Raw genomic sequence first — 16,155 nt, 5'->3', positions numbered from 1 at the left:
GTCCATATAAGGAGATATTCGTGCAAGTCACATGGGGGGAAGAATGCACTGCTCAGGTCATGTGACCAGTCTGAGGAAATGAATGAATCTCCCTTTTTAAGGCGTGTGTGTGTTTGTGTGTGTGTGTACGTGCGCGTGCATGAATGTTGCTTTTCACCTTGATTTCTGTGTTCGTCACCCATATTCACAGATTTATTTTTTAGATTTATTTCTTCTTTCTGAAAACTTTTAACACCCCCCCGGCAATAATTTCTCATTGTCTCCTCTTGACACTCTTGCCATTTCTCAAGTAATTTTCAAAACTCGGCAGCATGCATGACTCAAGCATGAATTACAACACACACGCACACACATGTACGCACTCCCTCCCTGCATTGCTCACTCGCACAGTCAGAGAAACTCACAGGCCTGGCTCTCGGCTCTGACTAAGACCGTATATGGAAGAAGCAGGCAGGTAGCTTCTGTCAACTTTTCACTCATCCCTCTCCCTATCTCTAGCTCTCTCTCACTCTCTCTCTCTTTTAAACACATTCACTAGCTTCCTTTATATGCCACATTTCCTCTCTCCCCCGAATCAATCACTCCCGGATTCAGTTTCCCAGGATAGGGACAATTATAGGAGTGCAACACGAGGTCAGTGTACATATCTGCCTGTTTCACTCTCTACCAGTCTTTCTCAGTCATTTATGGCATCACATTCCAGCGGAGCTTCATACACAACATCGAGAGGAGGTGTGGCTCGTGTATGTGTATGTGTGTGTACGTGCGCGTGCATGAATGTTGCTTTTCACCTTGATTTCTGTGTTCGTCACCCATATTCACAGATTTATTTTTTAGATTTATTTCTTCTTTTTGAAAACTTTTAACACCCCCCCCTGGCAATAATTTCTCATTGTCTCCTCTGGACCCTCTTGCCATTTCTCAAGTCATTTTCAAAACTCGGCAGCATGCATGACTCAAGCATGAATTACAACACACACGCACACACATGTACGCACTCCCTCCCTGCATTGCTCACTCGCACAGTCAGAGAAACTCACAGGCCTGGCTCTCGGCTCTGACTAAGACCGTATATGGAAGAAGCAGGCAGGTAGCTTCTGTCAACTTTTCACTCATCCCTCTCCCTATCTCTAGCTCTCTCTCACTCTCTCTCTCTTTTAAACACATTCACTAGCTTCCTTTATATGCCACATTTCCTCTCTCCCCCGAATCAATCACTCCCGGATTCAGTTTCCCAGGATAGGGACAATTATAGGAGTGCAACACGAGGTCAGTGTACATATCTGCCTGTTTCACTCTCTACCAGTCTTTCTCAGTCATTTATGGCATCACATTCCAGCGGAGCTTCATACACAACATCGAGAGGAGGTGTGGCTCGTGTATGTGTGTGTGTGTGCTCAATTGAGAAAGAGAGAGGAACAACCTATGTGAAATACTGTTAGAAATGTAATATTACAAGATACTCAAGATAAAACTCACACGCGAACACATCAAAACATTTCTCAGGTCCTTGCACTGTGTGTTTCACAATAGAGTTAAAATTACTACTTTTCTATGGTCTAGGTCCAAATAAATTATTGACTTGTCTAAAACCTGTCTGTGACCCTTTCCAGAGTCATAACTAAACACGGAAAAGGAGAACTTATTTCTTAGAACCGTCAATAAAGTCTTATTTAGATTTTGGCACCGGGCTCATTTCTAAGGCAGGCCCAAAGGATTAGAAAGACTAATCATGCAGGACACAACTTGCTTGCACCGTGTTGTACTGTGTAAATTCCTAAACGAATCTGAGATTAATTAAATTAGATACAAGCAACAACCTGGGGCTTCTGGGGCTCCTGGGAGTCTGGTAAGAAGATATCTGCTAGAGGATATTTTGGAAGGATAGAGAGACATTAATCCCACAGGCAATTACCTTGCACAATTCTGAGACAATCAAATTTTTATCTTGCTTTTTTGGTCACTTGATATGACATGGTGAACTTGTTAGGAAAGAGTTGTTTATTTACACACCTAGGAGATATGGAACAACATTAGCATTCATTTGGATACATGTTTCTGGCTGCCGATATATTTACGAATGAGGGAAATTTCTGGCTCTTTAGCTGCTAAATGCGCCACTATGTTCACCAGCTAGTCGCTAATTTGTTTGTTGGCTGTGTGCTGCTGGGCAGGTAGGGTCCAGTGGCTTTGTAGAGCTTTTTTGCTGAAAACAGCTGCCTGCTGCAGCCAAAAAAACAACTCTACAGGAGTGGTGAGAGTGAGCCAGAACAATAAAGTTGGGGGCTGAAAAACCAAAACAATGAGCTGGAAGTCAGGTGATAATTATGAGGGCTCCATCATTACAAGTGACCCCTTTGACATTACACACAGTCGCATTGTTATTATAAAAATATTGATTATAGGATCGTTAAGGTGTTTCCTTCAATTTTGCACATTGCACACTGTCCGTGTTGTTTTGTGCTGTGTGTATGTTTTAATGAACTGCTTCTATTCTATTGTATTCTATTCTTGCCCAAACTTTGACTACCTTTGAATCCAGGTTAAAGATATTTACATTACTTGTTATGTTGCTGCATTTGATTGAATCTTACAGGAATTCTTTGACATATTGGGAAATCTACAAATCTTTTAACGGCTTATGCAAAATGTTTTAATGTATCATGTCCAGCACTTTAACCTTTATGTATACAAATAAACTCTCCTTGCTAAGAGATTACCTCTGAGACTGGAAAGCTCAGTATGTTGAAATGCACAAGGACTTACATTTGTTTAACTGCAAAAAGCAAAAAATAGAGTAAATGTAATCATCTCCTGAGTAAGACTCACATTTATTCAAGAATTATATAGGATTCTGAGCCATGGACTTTTAGACAACCTCTTTGTTTTTAAGTCTTTACCGTTTATCCTACATCCTATTAGTATGAGCATCAGAAACAGATTCAAATGGGAAAATGTAGCAACAATTTAACAAAAAACACATATGCTTTTACACATTTACACTTATTGTTTCACAATTTTTATTAACAAAAAGCCATAGAATGCAAAAAATGAGCTGAAAATACCAGTGTCGGAACAGATTTGATTCTTCTTTACGTGTGTCAAGCAGTCCAGCTCTTCCCCAGGTCTACCAGCTCCATGCCTTCACAGTAGGACCGTGGCCTTGAAACCCTCACCTGGTTTCACACGGGAACAACACACGATCACATAAAAAAAAACAAAAAACAGAAACATCTCTTTCAAACACACACATACACGCACACAGGCACACATAATCAAACACTCACTGTGGGTGTCCTGTGGGAAGCCAGTTGCTGCAGAAGCGGGAATGGAGTCCACTGAATGGGTTCCACAGGCCAGCTACAGACTGAGAGGTCACTGGCCTTACCCGAGTCCAACACACCATCCCCCATACTCATTTCACTTCCCCTCCAACCATACTGAGAGCTACAAGTAATACAGAGAGCCAAAGGACTAGTTAGACACACAATGCCCGTGTAACCCTATGTCTGAATGAGTGTAAATGCTTATAGACATATATTTACATTTTGAAGTAATAGTTTAAGATAAAGATTAGGAGAGGACAAAGCATGCAGTTTTACTCCTTAATTATTGGGTTTTACTGTGTGATTCACTGTATTTTACAAGAAGTTTAGGAGAATGATTAGTGGTCAATATTTTTACAATATTCCACTGGCAATACCTATCAATCAATTGACTTATAATGTCACTATTGCATTAATTTAGTTTTTGGAATGTGTTAAACTTTTATTTTTGTTTTACCCATTTACTTGTTTGATTTGCATTGATTTGAATAAAGTTCTCAATCCTATAGTTAAAACTGCTCTAATCAATATTTCATAGCAACAGTGGATGAAATGAATGTGTAACATGATAGGGACTGGAGACAATGGAAAAACCCCAAGGAATTATCACTCCACTGAACTCTACAGGCCCTTTTAGCATCTTTCAGATTATGGTTTTCATTTCCTGGCCAGCAACTGTACTGTTTTGGGTTCAGTCTTACTGCTCTTATCGGCATTGGTTCCAGACACGGGCTGCTGTTTAGCAGAAAAGCAGCGATAAACCCACTGTACTGTACCGGCCCAGCTCTAACTGGAGAGACAAAGTTAACATCTAGATGGTGAAGATAGTGGAGCAATTTAGCAGCTACAAAGCCAAACATTTCCCCCGGGAGTTAGACAAGACCACAAGAGAGCTAAAATGAGAGCCGATTTACATTTGTCACTTGGCCCCACATGACTTCAAATGAATACTAATAATGCTCCGTCTCTGCTGGATTTTTAATAAGCAAATGCTTGCTAACCCATTTAGAATTAAAAACTTTACATTTGCTAAAATGTCAATGTCGTGTTTACTTGTTTCCCTGCCACAAGTGGCCAAAAAAACAACTTAATGCAGGTTTAAAGTAAGTTCTGTTGAATTTCTGTCCTTATATACATTAAGTAAAATGATTTAAGTCGACCTATATGATTTAAAAAGTGTGATCAGTTTTTTTATTTTTGTTTGAGTGACATAAAAATTCAAAATTTTGTGTGCATATGTCTATTGAACTAATTTCTACTTGGCTGCTCAACAGACTCCAAATTAACATTTTCTTGGAAGCAATGGTATAATTGCATTCTTAATCATTTCCAGCATCTGCAGAAATACTGCAGAATATTGAAACATTGTGATGCCGTGAAGCACACTGACAATTTCAAGTGTAACACCGGATGTGCGTGTACCTGTGTGGGTAGATTGTATTGACGTGTGTTCCGTGGCTGGGGCAGGTGGAGGCCAGGGACAGCGTGTCGTCGTGGTAGCAGCAGGGGCGGTCGAGCGCCCGCAGGTGCAGTAACTCATCGGAGCGCGTAAACGCAGGATTGTCCATCGAGTCTGCCGATCCCGCCCACGAACGCAGCCAGAACCGACCCGACAGCTCATCAAAATGGTTGAACCTGCGATAACTGCACACACAACAAATCATAATGAGAAGTTCAATAGTCACGGGACACAATATTTGTTGTATCTGCTTCAGTTGGACCTAGGTTATAGTTAGAATTACTGGCATTAAAATTGTTTATATATACAGTACTGTGCAAAGCTTGTAGATGTTTAAATTCTTATCCATCAAGCAATACCGTCAGGGAGACATCTGATCAGTCCCAAACATAGTCCCAAACATACAGCCAGAGTCATAAAGAACGGTCTTTAGTGACAAGAAGAACAAGGAGTCCTGCTACAGATGGTTCTGGCCCCCACAGAGCCCGGATCTCCACACCATGGAGTCAGCCTGGGATTACATGAAGAGACACAAGACACTGACACAGCCTAAATCCACAGGAGAACTGTGGAACTGTTCTCCAAGATGCTTGGAACGACCGACCTGCCAGGTGCAAGTGTACTGAGGAGAAATGGTGTTGTTTTATAAGGCATAGGGCGGTCACAACAAATATTGATTTGATTTTGTTTTTTTCTGTCTGCCTCAGATTTCTGCTCTTGGCTGACACGGCGCGGTCTTCTGCTTTTGTGCCCAATCCGCCTCAAGGTTTCACGTGTTGTGCATTCTGAGATGCTTTTCTGCTCACCACAGTTGTAAAGTGCGGTTATCCCTGTTACTGTAGCCTTCCACAATCTGCTCCAACCAGTCTGGCCATTATCTGACTTGTCTCATCAACAAGGTGTGTCTGCCCGCAGAACTGTTGCTCACCGGATGTTTTTTGTTTTACGCACCATTCTGAGTAAACACTAGACACTGTTGTGTGTGGAAAATCCCGAGAGATCTGCAGACTTAACACTTCCTGTGTGAACTTGGTCTGTCTGTGTCCGTACCCAATATTCAAGTTTAATTTAGGAAATAGGATGAAAGCTTCTCAGTTCAGGTGGATAAACTCTTCCCTGTTGCAGTCCCACTCTGCAATTTAGGTTCAGATGACAAGTGTTTTAACACAAAAATCTTGGCTAGTGCACCTTTAAGAGGCTGAATCCAATTGTCTGCAATCCAACGCATTTGCCGAGGGCTGTCCAAATCCACAATTCATTAAGTCCACACGGGTCCTCAAGCGGACTTTTAGCGGACTTCCAGAGTCCGCTTGGAGTGTAGATTTCTCCAGACTTTGCTTAGAAAAATTATCCATCGTTCATAGCAACATGGGTGTGACAGGAAATTAATGATAACAACGATAATATTGCAGAACAACCAGTTAAATAATGTAAGCTGCACACAATTTATAAGCCATAATCTTTATTTTTGATGTACAAGCTTACTGGTGTAATGGGGTTTATCTTTTTGCCAATGGGTCATTCCATGCCAACTCACCCAGAATTCACAACTTTTCCCAGTTCATGTCATGGACTTTCTCAAAAACATTCTTGTGAAAACTTCTATTAAATTCACGGGACCTTGCAAAATCCTACAGCTGTACTCCAAACACTTTTTTAGTTGTGAATTTTGAAAGTTTGGCCCTCTGAGCTAAATTTCATTATTTTTGCAATTCTTTGTATATTACAATAATTTACAGTAATCATATAATCATATAAACGTTCAGCAACAACTATTATACATGAACACATGTTGCAAATTATACTCTGGATTTCTTGGATGTTCAGTTCAAATTTCAACCCCATCCGGTGAGAAAATAACCCATTGCTTAAAATACACATACAAAGAATCGCTTCATCAAAAATGATGAAATTTAGCTCTGACGGCCAAACCTTCAAAAACATGATTTTTTTCAGAGAAAATCGCTGACATTAATTGGGAGGTGCTGATGAGTTGGTATGGACTGGCCCAACCTTTTAAAAAGGGCTCACAAAAGTAATTTGCAGTGGATAAGAGACATTTTGATTCATCACCATTTAAGTGAGTGAGATCTGAAGTCCTGTCTAACACATTTTATCCCCCCTGTGGCCCAGCGCCATAACAGACTTGGTGGGATGACAGTGAACGGCTCGGAGCGCGTATGACTGAGGTCCGTGAGGGCTGCTTTCAAGTCTGGAGGGTGGATATTTAGAGTCGGTCTACGGTCTACAGCACAGCCCTCATCCTCAGTCTGTGTTTCGGCAGCCAGTCTATGACACCTAGTGGACATTACTATAATTACATTTACTGTACGTGCAGTTATGCCCGACCTCAGCGTTTTTTCCCTTCAAAGATTACAACACGTGATCTCCCACCAAAATAATCAGTCCTTTGGAATCATGTTTAGTCAAATTCCTTATTATGTTTACCATATATATGTGTGTTAACATGTGCTTTATATTGATATTTAAAAAAGGTCCGACCAGAGGCTCATTGCACTGCTCACTACGCACAAAAACCCAGGCTACCATTTTACTAATTTTCAGTATATGTCGAGACTGATCTAACTAGATCGTCCTCTAAACCTCCAATTGTTTTAAATCATTACGTTTCATGTACAGGGATTTTGCAGGTCTTGAAAAGCCTTAAAAAGCAAAGAATTCAATTTGTCCTCGAAAAAAAGGCCTTAGAAGATATTTAAAAAGTCGTAAAGTTAATTCATAAAAGCCTTAGATATTTTTTTCTTGCCTGCTGACAGTAATGCCAGCTATAAAATGTTTTTGTATTAGATTGTGGTCTGTTGGGAATTGTTATGCAGCTGTGAACTAAAAGTGGGATTGTTGTAACAGTACATTATGCACAACATATCATCCCTTTTGGTTTTTCATCATACTTTCTTGCCAGTATTACAGTGGAACGGGTATTAAATTGCATTTTATTTAATTATAAAAATGTATTAAAATGTATTAAATTTAACCAGGTGAACCCTACAGAAATCCTGCATGTTATATTACTGTGCTTTGTGTATATTAATATTTGTATTACAAGTTGTATGTTGTGAGCAGTGATTATATATGTGTATTCATCAGTAAGTGCGTACCTGCTGCGAGTCTGATCTACTTTGGCCTGGATCAGAATGGCTCGGTAGCGTCGCACTGCCACAAAGGCCAAAATGCCGATGACTGTCACAATGACGAGTAAGATCGCAAGACATGCGCCGACGAGCCGCGCTCGAGTCATCCTCACGTCACACCTCTGACCCATGTACCAGAAGTCCTCTCCTACAAGGCAGCTAATACACAAACATAAAGACACTTAAATTCACAAAAAATGTCTTGGATGGACAAAGAGACACGTAATTGGCATACAAGCATGTGTGCCTCTGTGTGTGTGTGTGTGTGTGTGTGTTCTCACCGGCAAACTGGAAGTTGGCCTGGATGGTGCGTACAGATGCCGTGGTTGTGGCAGTAGTCAGAGCGACAGACCGAGAAACAGCTATAGTTTGCCGTGCCAGGATGGGACAGACATTTGTAGCCTGCTGGGCACTGCAGTAGCCAGTCACACACATCACCCTGCAGACCTGGAGGGAGGATGTGTTCAAGGATAAGGTTGGTGTCATTCTACATTTTTATCACTGTTGACAAATCCCACAAAAAGACCAAGACCTGTACTGTGTTTGTGAATTCCCTTCCCTGTCTGCGGGACTGCCCGTTCGTACCAACTGAAGATGTAAATCTTTAAAAAAAAACAGGACACAAATATATAGTTTGTTCTTTTTTAAAATAAAGGTAATGTCCAGAGACAACTGGGCACTGTAGTTTTTAGCCAACGTTACTCGAACAGGAATAAATAGTGCGTTTGTTGGGGACTATTTTCAGCTGAGGATTAATACACATTTGGTGCACTGGTAAGTATTCACGGCAGCAGGACGCTTTAGGTGGAACTGACTTAAAATAAACTTCAGAGGCCATGTTCATTAATAGTACTGTCACCCAGCGCAACAGTGTGACTCATTAATGTGTTTTCAATAGCTGGACAACAATGGAGCTCCGTGGCACAGAGGAATAACATTGGTTGATATATCAGGCTTTGGCTACAGAGGAAATACTTGTTCGTAGAATAAATCTTTTGTTGGTTTGTTTTTTTTTCTCAGTGGGTGGGTTGACTGTAAAAAAACATAGTATTATCAGCATTATCTTTTCAATGTGTCTGCTTGCATGTCAATGTTAAAACAATAGCTGAAACACCTCGCAGATGATGGCGGATGTGTTCCCCGAAATTGGCAAATAAAATAAGAAATATATACTGTAGGTTTTGGAAGTCTATTTAGTGTAATTTAGAGAGTATGTTTAGTTGGGCGGCTTTCGTTTAACCTGTTTTATTTGAAACACTGCAACGCAGTATCCCTATCTACCAACACAATATGCCTTTCAACCTTATCTTTCCACCAGCAAACAGTAAAGAATATGACCAACTAAGGTCACTTTATTCCTCATCAGAGTAAACCAAGCGCATTAATCAGATTTCTCATAATTGGATTACGAGTTTAACTGAGTCAATCTAACTGAGTTACGAATTTTACACAACGCTGTCTGTAACTGGGTTTATTAAGTAAGTAGGTCAAGAAGGGAATTCCCTCTCAGGTAAATGTGGCCACTGACCGCAAACCTGGCAGTTTAAGTAATTTTTGTGAGTTCATTAGGAAGTCGACAGTAGAGAGACTGCAGGAAATCAGGAGTCAGAGGTGGATAACGGCAGCAAAAGGTCCCTGCCTGGGCTCCCCTTAAACACTTGGCCACGAGGTTACCCCAAAAGTTAAGAACCCTTAGCAGTATCTCAACACAGGCTCACCTCCCAGTGTGATGTTGGTGATCCTGGACGATCTGAATCCCCTCCCCTCGCGAACAGCCTGAGCAAGTCCTGTTCGCTCCAAGAGTGATGTGGGTCCTGTCACGCTGAGCCACTGCAGAGCCCCGCTGGTTCTAAACTCAACCAGACTCTGCACTGCATGGCCACTGGAGGGACAGCAGAACAGTAGAACCACCTTCTGCACGGTTCTTCACACCACCCACTGCTACCTAGCCACGGTACCTGCTCCTCACGTACTACTATTACAGTCACTGAACTAACAACCCAATATTCAAAAAAATAAATACCTGGCACCCGGCACTACCTTTGAAAAACACTGAATTTCCAGAATCCTCAAAGACTTTGCTTTGCCAGTGTTTTACAAACATATTAAGAGTCTACAGCCATGCTGGCGGCTTTCTGAGGCTGTATGTAAGCACAGAGATGCTTTGAGCTAAATGCTAACATCAGCATGCTAACTGGTCTCAAAGACAATTCTAACAAGCTGTTGTTTAGTAAGTATAATGTTGTTGTTATAAGATGTTATAATAGTATAATATTCACTGTGTTCACCATCTTAGTTTAGTGTGTTAGCATGGCAACATTTGCTAATTAGCAATAAACACAAAGTACAGCTGAGACTGCTGGGAATATTGTTAGTTTTTCAGGTATTTGGTCATAAACCAAAATATTGTACAAATTAAAATTTTGACCTGTTAGATGCTAGATGAAAAGTTAAGGGAATCACCAAGGTTATTACTATTCATCCCAAGCAACACATGAGCATCTTCACCAAATTCTGTACCAATCAATCTAACAGAAGTTGAGATATCACACAAAGTGCGTGAAAACTTTGACCGGGTGGTGGCACCACAGACAAATCAGGGGATCACCAAAAGTCATTAGGATTCATCATCTTGGCACCGTGGATATCTGTAACTAAATTCATGGAAATCCATCTAGTATTTGTTGGGATATTTCCATCTGGACCAAAGTGGTGGACTGACCGTCTGTCCAATATCGCCAACCCCAGAGCCAGGCACTTTTTTGCGTGGCTACATAAGAGCAAGGGTGTAATTTTTTTTGTTTGTAGTATTTTTGTTCAGCGTGCAGCAGCCAATAGTTACAAGAGTTTTCGAGGATTCTGGAAATACCTTCACAATAGCAGTATATGTTGTTAAACAACCCTCTGGATTTTTCAAGATTGCTGGTTATGTATTTTTCAGATATTTTAATGCTGAGTTTGGGGACTTGAATTTAATGGTAATACATGCGAGAGACAAACTAGGACTGACTGCCGCTTAGCTCCAAGTGTACTCTACACCACCTCACCTGCTCCAGACTCCCAGCAGCCTGCTAAACCCCGGGGCTTTCTCTAGGTATGGCTCCATCTGAAAGAAACAGGGAGTAAGAACTTTGTATTACTCCATAAAACTCTAAAGCTATTACAGTATATAATGACATGTTTACAATTGTGTTTCTGCATGCCAGTGTGTTTGTCTACATAATCCCTCACCCAGGCAGCCGTGTCTTCTTCCAGGCCAGCAGTAAAAGCCGATCTGGACTCTTCTACAATTATCTGCAGCAGCAGCTCAATCAACTCCACTGTACAGAACAAGCAAACAATCCCATTACAACTGGCCTGGATCATTAATGACACACGGAAACACAAAAACATTACCTCTAACAGCTGCAGGCTGGTCTGGCACAATGTAAAACTTGGGTGTCTGACTAGTTGTGGAGCTCCGGGTGGGTGCCGAGGTTAAAGCAGAAGGTGTGAGAGCAATAGGGTTCTCCTGACTGGGATATGGGGTTGTCCAGGGTGGATGTGGCAGTGGTGCGCCAGAAGTGGGAGCGCGCGTGGTTGCGCTGCTGGAAAACCGCTGCCAGGACTCATCCTCTTTCTCCACTTCTACTTCTCTATCTCCGTGTCCATAATCCGACTTTGCAGATGTGAGTGAGAGCAGAGACGTATGCGTAGTAGTGACGTAGCTGTGGGGCCGATTATGTGTAGCAGGGACGTCGGTGGAAGACAGCAAAGGTGCGCGTGAAGGCGGAGATTTAATTGTTGATGCTTGCGAGGGTGTAGGCACACGTTTGTGGTCGGCAAAGGCTTCGTGCATGGTGGACTCGGTGATGGAGGAGGATGAGGACATCTGTGTGTGAGTGAAGTGTGAACTACCAGGAACCGTAGTGTGTGTTTGGAGTGTGTGTGAAGGTGCTGATTGGTGTAGAGATGTACTGAATGGCAAAGGAGGAACCGTAGTCGGGGAATTTGTGGGTGAGTTTTCAGGTATGATTGTGTAAGTGGGACGCAGTGTATAAGTTTCAGTGGTAGCTCCTGTGCCAGCCGAGCTCTGGACGACATCTCCCGATGTCAGCGCTGCTCTGGGCGTGGAAGATGAAGCTGTGAAACCTGAAGTGCGGTCTTCAACTGTGCTGATGACAGACGAGGAGGGAATAGTGGTTGCAGTCATGTATGCATCGATGAAATTCCTGTGTTTAATTTCCGTTGTTGTTTGTGTCTGTGAGAATGTAGAGGATGTGTAAGGAGAGTGTGTGAGGCTCTCTGTGCTCTGTGGAGAGTTTGTTCGACTCTGTGTGGAAGAAGTGGGAGTGCGAAGCTTTACTGCGTCGCCAAATTTATCAGAGGACTCAAACGCAGCAGTTTGACTGGAAACATCTGATGCAGCAGATTCAAATGAGTCCGTCCGACTTACGTTTGGATGAAATGACCCTGCCGCCACAGTACTAACAGCAGTGTCAAGCTCTGCGATGTGGGTGATGGATGACTGACGAGACTCGGTGGGAGCCTGTGAGGATGTCGATGGTTCGGTGGGTTCAGTATCAGAGCGTGCACTGCTCGAGGCATCCTGCGGAAGTTCGGTGGGCGATTTTAAAGGGTCAGAGGTGATGGCGGAGGTCAGATCAGAGTTCAGTCTGTCTGTGCTTCTCTGGCTCCTCCAGGAATGGGGTTGTTTCTCTCCAGGTGTCCCACTAACAGCTCCGCCACCTGGGATTAGGACGGTACCACTCTCCCAGGTTGTCGGGGAAAGTAGCTCGGGCGGAGAAGAGGTGAGAGGCGGGAGACTGGAGCTCGACAGAGCGGGGTGAGCCTGTGTGGGCGTATGTTTGTCTCCGTGTTTAGATGTGTGACTGATTGCATATTTGAATGTGTATGTGCCAAGAAAGGTGGTGGAGCTACCGGCCGTTGATTCTGTAAGTGCCATCTGGGTTTGAGGGAGCTCATCGCTCGAGTTTGTTTCTGTGGTTGCGGTGTTTGATGTGTCGGTATGGAGTGTATGCTGAAAATATGGGCGTGTTTGCTCTCTGGCAGATATGGGACCATCAGTGAGGTGAGCAGCTCCAGATGTATCCGCTCCATTGTTTGTCGCTTCCTCAGGAAGCGCGAGAGTTTCCCTATCGGCTCTTCCAGCCACAGTGAGTCCCTGCAGGGGTGAAGTGGGGTGCAGCGGCCCCTGGTCCCGAGAAGAGGGACCAGACACAGACTGAAGCCCAGGGCTCCACTCCAGACCTTCGTAGAGGCGACCTTTGACCCCCTCTGTCCCTCTCAGCCACTCTGGACTAACAGGAGCTGTGCTTGTGAAGCTGGTTCCTGTCTGCGACCAACGTGCGGTGTCTGAATGTGGGCTGGTGTAGTCCTCTGAGGAATTCCTCTCATCTTCCTGGACTGGATGCCCAGGAACAAACACAAAAACAGAGAGGTACAGAGTGAGGAGAGGCAGAGTGGAAACCACAACAACACCTCTCTGTCTGCCACACCGCAGTGAGGGTGATAAGAACTTTCCGACTGACAGATTTACAGCTCACAGCACATTTTGAACAATACATTCCCACAGTGTGTTTCCACAGGCACAGCATTGGTCTTTTACCGTAAAACAGATCTTTTTTCTTCAGCATAGCACTTCTTACATATTCACCCAGAAGACAACAACATAAGCAAAGCCCTGGTCTAAAACAAGTCTGACCCAAATCTTATTAAGACTATTCGATCAAAGTCTCGTGATCAGCGTGCAAGTGCAGGAGTGGACCGTACCGACGCAATAAATGAAACTGGGTAACTGCATTAACTTTCTCACCGTAATAGGACAGCTGAATTGCATTTGAGGAGTGTCCTGCTGCCGTCCAAGTGAGGGCGGCTTTGTTCCTGTCGCAGCCGGAGAGCACAGCCGTCCCCGGGCTCTCCAGGACCTGATCGTGACCTTCCTCATTCCGAACGCAGCGCACCGATATGCTCGAACCACTTTCCAACCGCACTACCCTCAAAAGTACCGTCCTACCCAGGGGAAGATCTATCGTCCAGGTACATAGTGAGAAGGTTTTGTCAGACTGGTGGTTCATGGAGTGGGTCCTGTTGGTGTCAGTAAAAGGTCCAGGTAAAGTGAGACTGACGTTACCAGCGGGCTCTTGGTCCAGGCTGACATTTCCACCACAGTGGCGGTGCGACGAGGCCAGTGTTTTATCTGAGGAAAGAGAAAAACATGCTGGTGAAAGGAATAAATCTCCTGACATCTCCTGCGTGATGTTATAGCGAAAGCCAGTTTAACTAGTGAGACATTTGTGGACACAAGTTGTGGACGGTTCGACCAAAGGGGTATTTTTTCATTTTGACATAATTGCTTTTGAAGAATTTTTGAAGCATGAAAAAAAAAAAGAAAGAAAAAAAAAAGGTTTTGGGCTGGGGCATTCAGTTGACCACATAACTCAACTCTGTATACAGAAACCCTCACTTACCGACTTCATGTTGACAACAGAGCAGCACTATTATGACTTTACTGAAAAGCAGCAGATGGTGAAAGAGCAGTTTCAGCTAAACATGTGTCCACTACAAAGTTCAGTGATAATAAAAGGAGTAAATGATGAGATCTATAGTAGATTCAAATAATAACAATTAAATAAAAATGTGTAGGCTGTCAAGCGGAGTCCAGTGACGGGCACATTTCTTTACCTCTTGTGATAACAAAAAGCAACAGAAAGGCGAGGAGCTGCATTTCCAATCCTGAGACATTTCAGTGTCGGAGACCCGTTTAATCCCAAATCCATACAGATTCTTCAGACTTGCGTTACTGTGAGGACGAGCAGTCCGCAAAAAAGGCGTGAAATGATCTCCAGTTTTCCCCTGGACATTCCCAACAAAGCGGAGAGGCGTCAGAAACTTTCCTTCTCCATCATTTCCTTGTAGCGGAAACCGCTGCGCTGTCAGCGGTGCTGCGCCGCACAGCCGCCCAAATTAGACACACGTGTGTCGGACGGCGTGTCCTGCTGTGTGGGATGGGATGGACAGACAGAGAGAGAGAGGGAGAGAGAGAGAGACGGCGGTGGGAGAGCTTCACACGGGCCTCCGGTCTGTTTGAATCCATCCGCATTTTCAAAGATGAGAGGGAGGAATCCGGCGGTCGCTGCAGGAGCTGGCTTTTTACGCGCTCCATAAACGCCACACAGGAACAACTTGACCGCAGGAGGCGTGAGGACACGGAGGCGGGGGCGCTTCGTTAGGGCTTTTCAATTTACACCCCACTGCGTGTCAGACGGCAACGTGGCCGGGTTGACTTGCTGTGGGGCAAACATTTGTTGTGGGCCACCGCTTTTAACAGTGTAAGATCATTTATAGAGCTGTATCAGGCTTTTTTTTTGGGTTGTTTTTTTTTGTTGGCCACATGGGGGCAGAATTACTCCAAAACAAGCCGAAAACACCAAGGGCGCCGAGGTATTACTGTCTTATAGATGCGTTAAACCTCCCAGTAGCCGATTGTTTTTTTCAAAAGCATTATGGGGGCCGTAGAAACAAGCCGTGGAAACAACACCGACATCGCCTTTTAAATTGACGTGGTGAACTTCAACTTCCAGCTGCCCCTGGACCCAAGACCCCCAGGGGCCCCCACAGCCCCAGGTTCACTTTATATCAGAGAGCATAGAGCTCAAAGAGCAATATCAAATAATATGGGCCACTGGCGATTTTAGACTCTTATTAGGGGTGCTGAAGCACACCTACATTTCATATCAGCACCCCTAAAAATACTAATAAGTATTATTTTTAATTATATACTATTAATAATAATATATGGCGGGGGGGTGAACACCTTTGCAAGGCACTGTATGCATGTCAAATTCTCATTCGGGACTGAGCCCCCCTAAAGGTCTGATCCCAGAACCGCCCCCTGTTATTTGAATTTGCATTGTGCTCATATGTCTGTATTTCTAACTAAAATGAACTTACCAATGCTGATTAGTGGTTTAAAGAGCTTAAAAAAAACACTTAATATGCTCTGAAAGTTTTAGATCGGCACAAGAAGCACAACACAAAACACAGTGATCGTATAATTATAGTTATTATATTTATTTTGACACATGAATTCAGAAAATAATCAACAGCTTCTTAATATGACAGAGGCCGTAACCACCAGAATTAAAAGAGGAGTAAACAGGACTACTTTCTCTCCCAGATTGACTGAGAAGTTGCTCGGTACATTGGTTGACACTAA

The 16,155-nt window shown here is 43.4% G+C and overlaps 1 protein-coding gene across 3 annotated transcripts; it reads right to left on the bottom strand.

Moving 5' to 3' along the window:
• Positions 1–2,688: 2,688 nt before the first annotated feature.
• On the bottom strand, positions 2,689–14,910 carry si:ch211-14k19.8 (mucin-5AC). Of its 3 annotated transcripts, XM_040145013.1 has the most exons (12): positions 14,622–14,910; positions 14,071–14,136; positions 13,753–13,965; positions 11,334–13,343; positions 11,169–11,257; positions 10,985–11,043; positions 9,656–9,819; positions 8,219–8,384; positions 7,905–8,096; positions 4,749–4,970; positions 3,288–3,447; positions 2,691–3,176 (listed from the first exon to the last, which is right to left on the bottom strand). In XM_040145013.1, the coding sequence occupies exons 1-12, from the start codon at positions 14,662–14,664 to the stop codon at positions 3,102–3,104; spliced, it is 3,459 nt and encodes a 1,152-aa protein (XP_040000947.1). In that variant the 5' UTR covers positions 14,665–14,910; the 3' UTR covers positions 2,691–3,101. The 3 variants fall into 3 exon arrangements, with proteins under 3 accessions (XP_040000948.1, XP_040000947.1, XP_040000946.1); XM_040145012.1 differs by having other exon boundaries at positions 2,694–3,176; positions 13,753–14,136; XM_040145014.1 differs by lacking the exon at positions 11,334–13,343 and having other exon boundaries at positions 2,689–3,176; positions 13,753–14,136.
• Between the last annotated feature and the right edge of the window lie 1,245 nt (positions 14,911–16,155).

This window comes from Xiphias gladius, chromosome 15, assembly GCF_016859285.1.
Source record: "Xiphias gladius isolate SHS-SW01 ecotype Sanya breed wild chromosome 15, ASM1685928v1, whole genome shotgun sequence".
Taxonomy (NCBI): Eukaryota; Metazoa; Chordata; class Actinopteri; order Istiophoriformes; family Xiphiidae; genus Xiphias; species Xiphias gladius.
The sequence above is the reverse complement of the archived record's forward strand: the minus strand, read 5'-3'. Positions and strand labels throughout refer to the sequence as shown.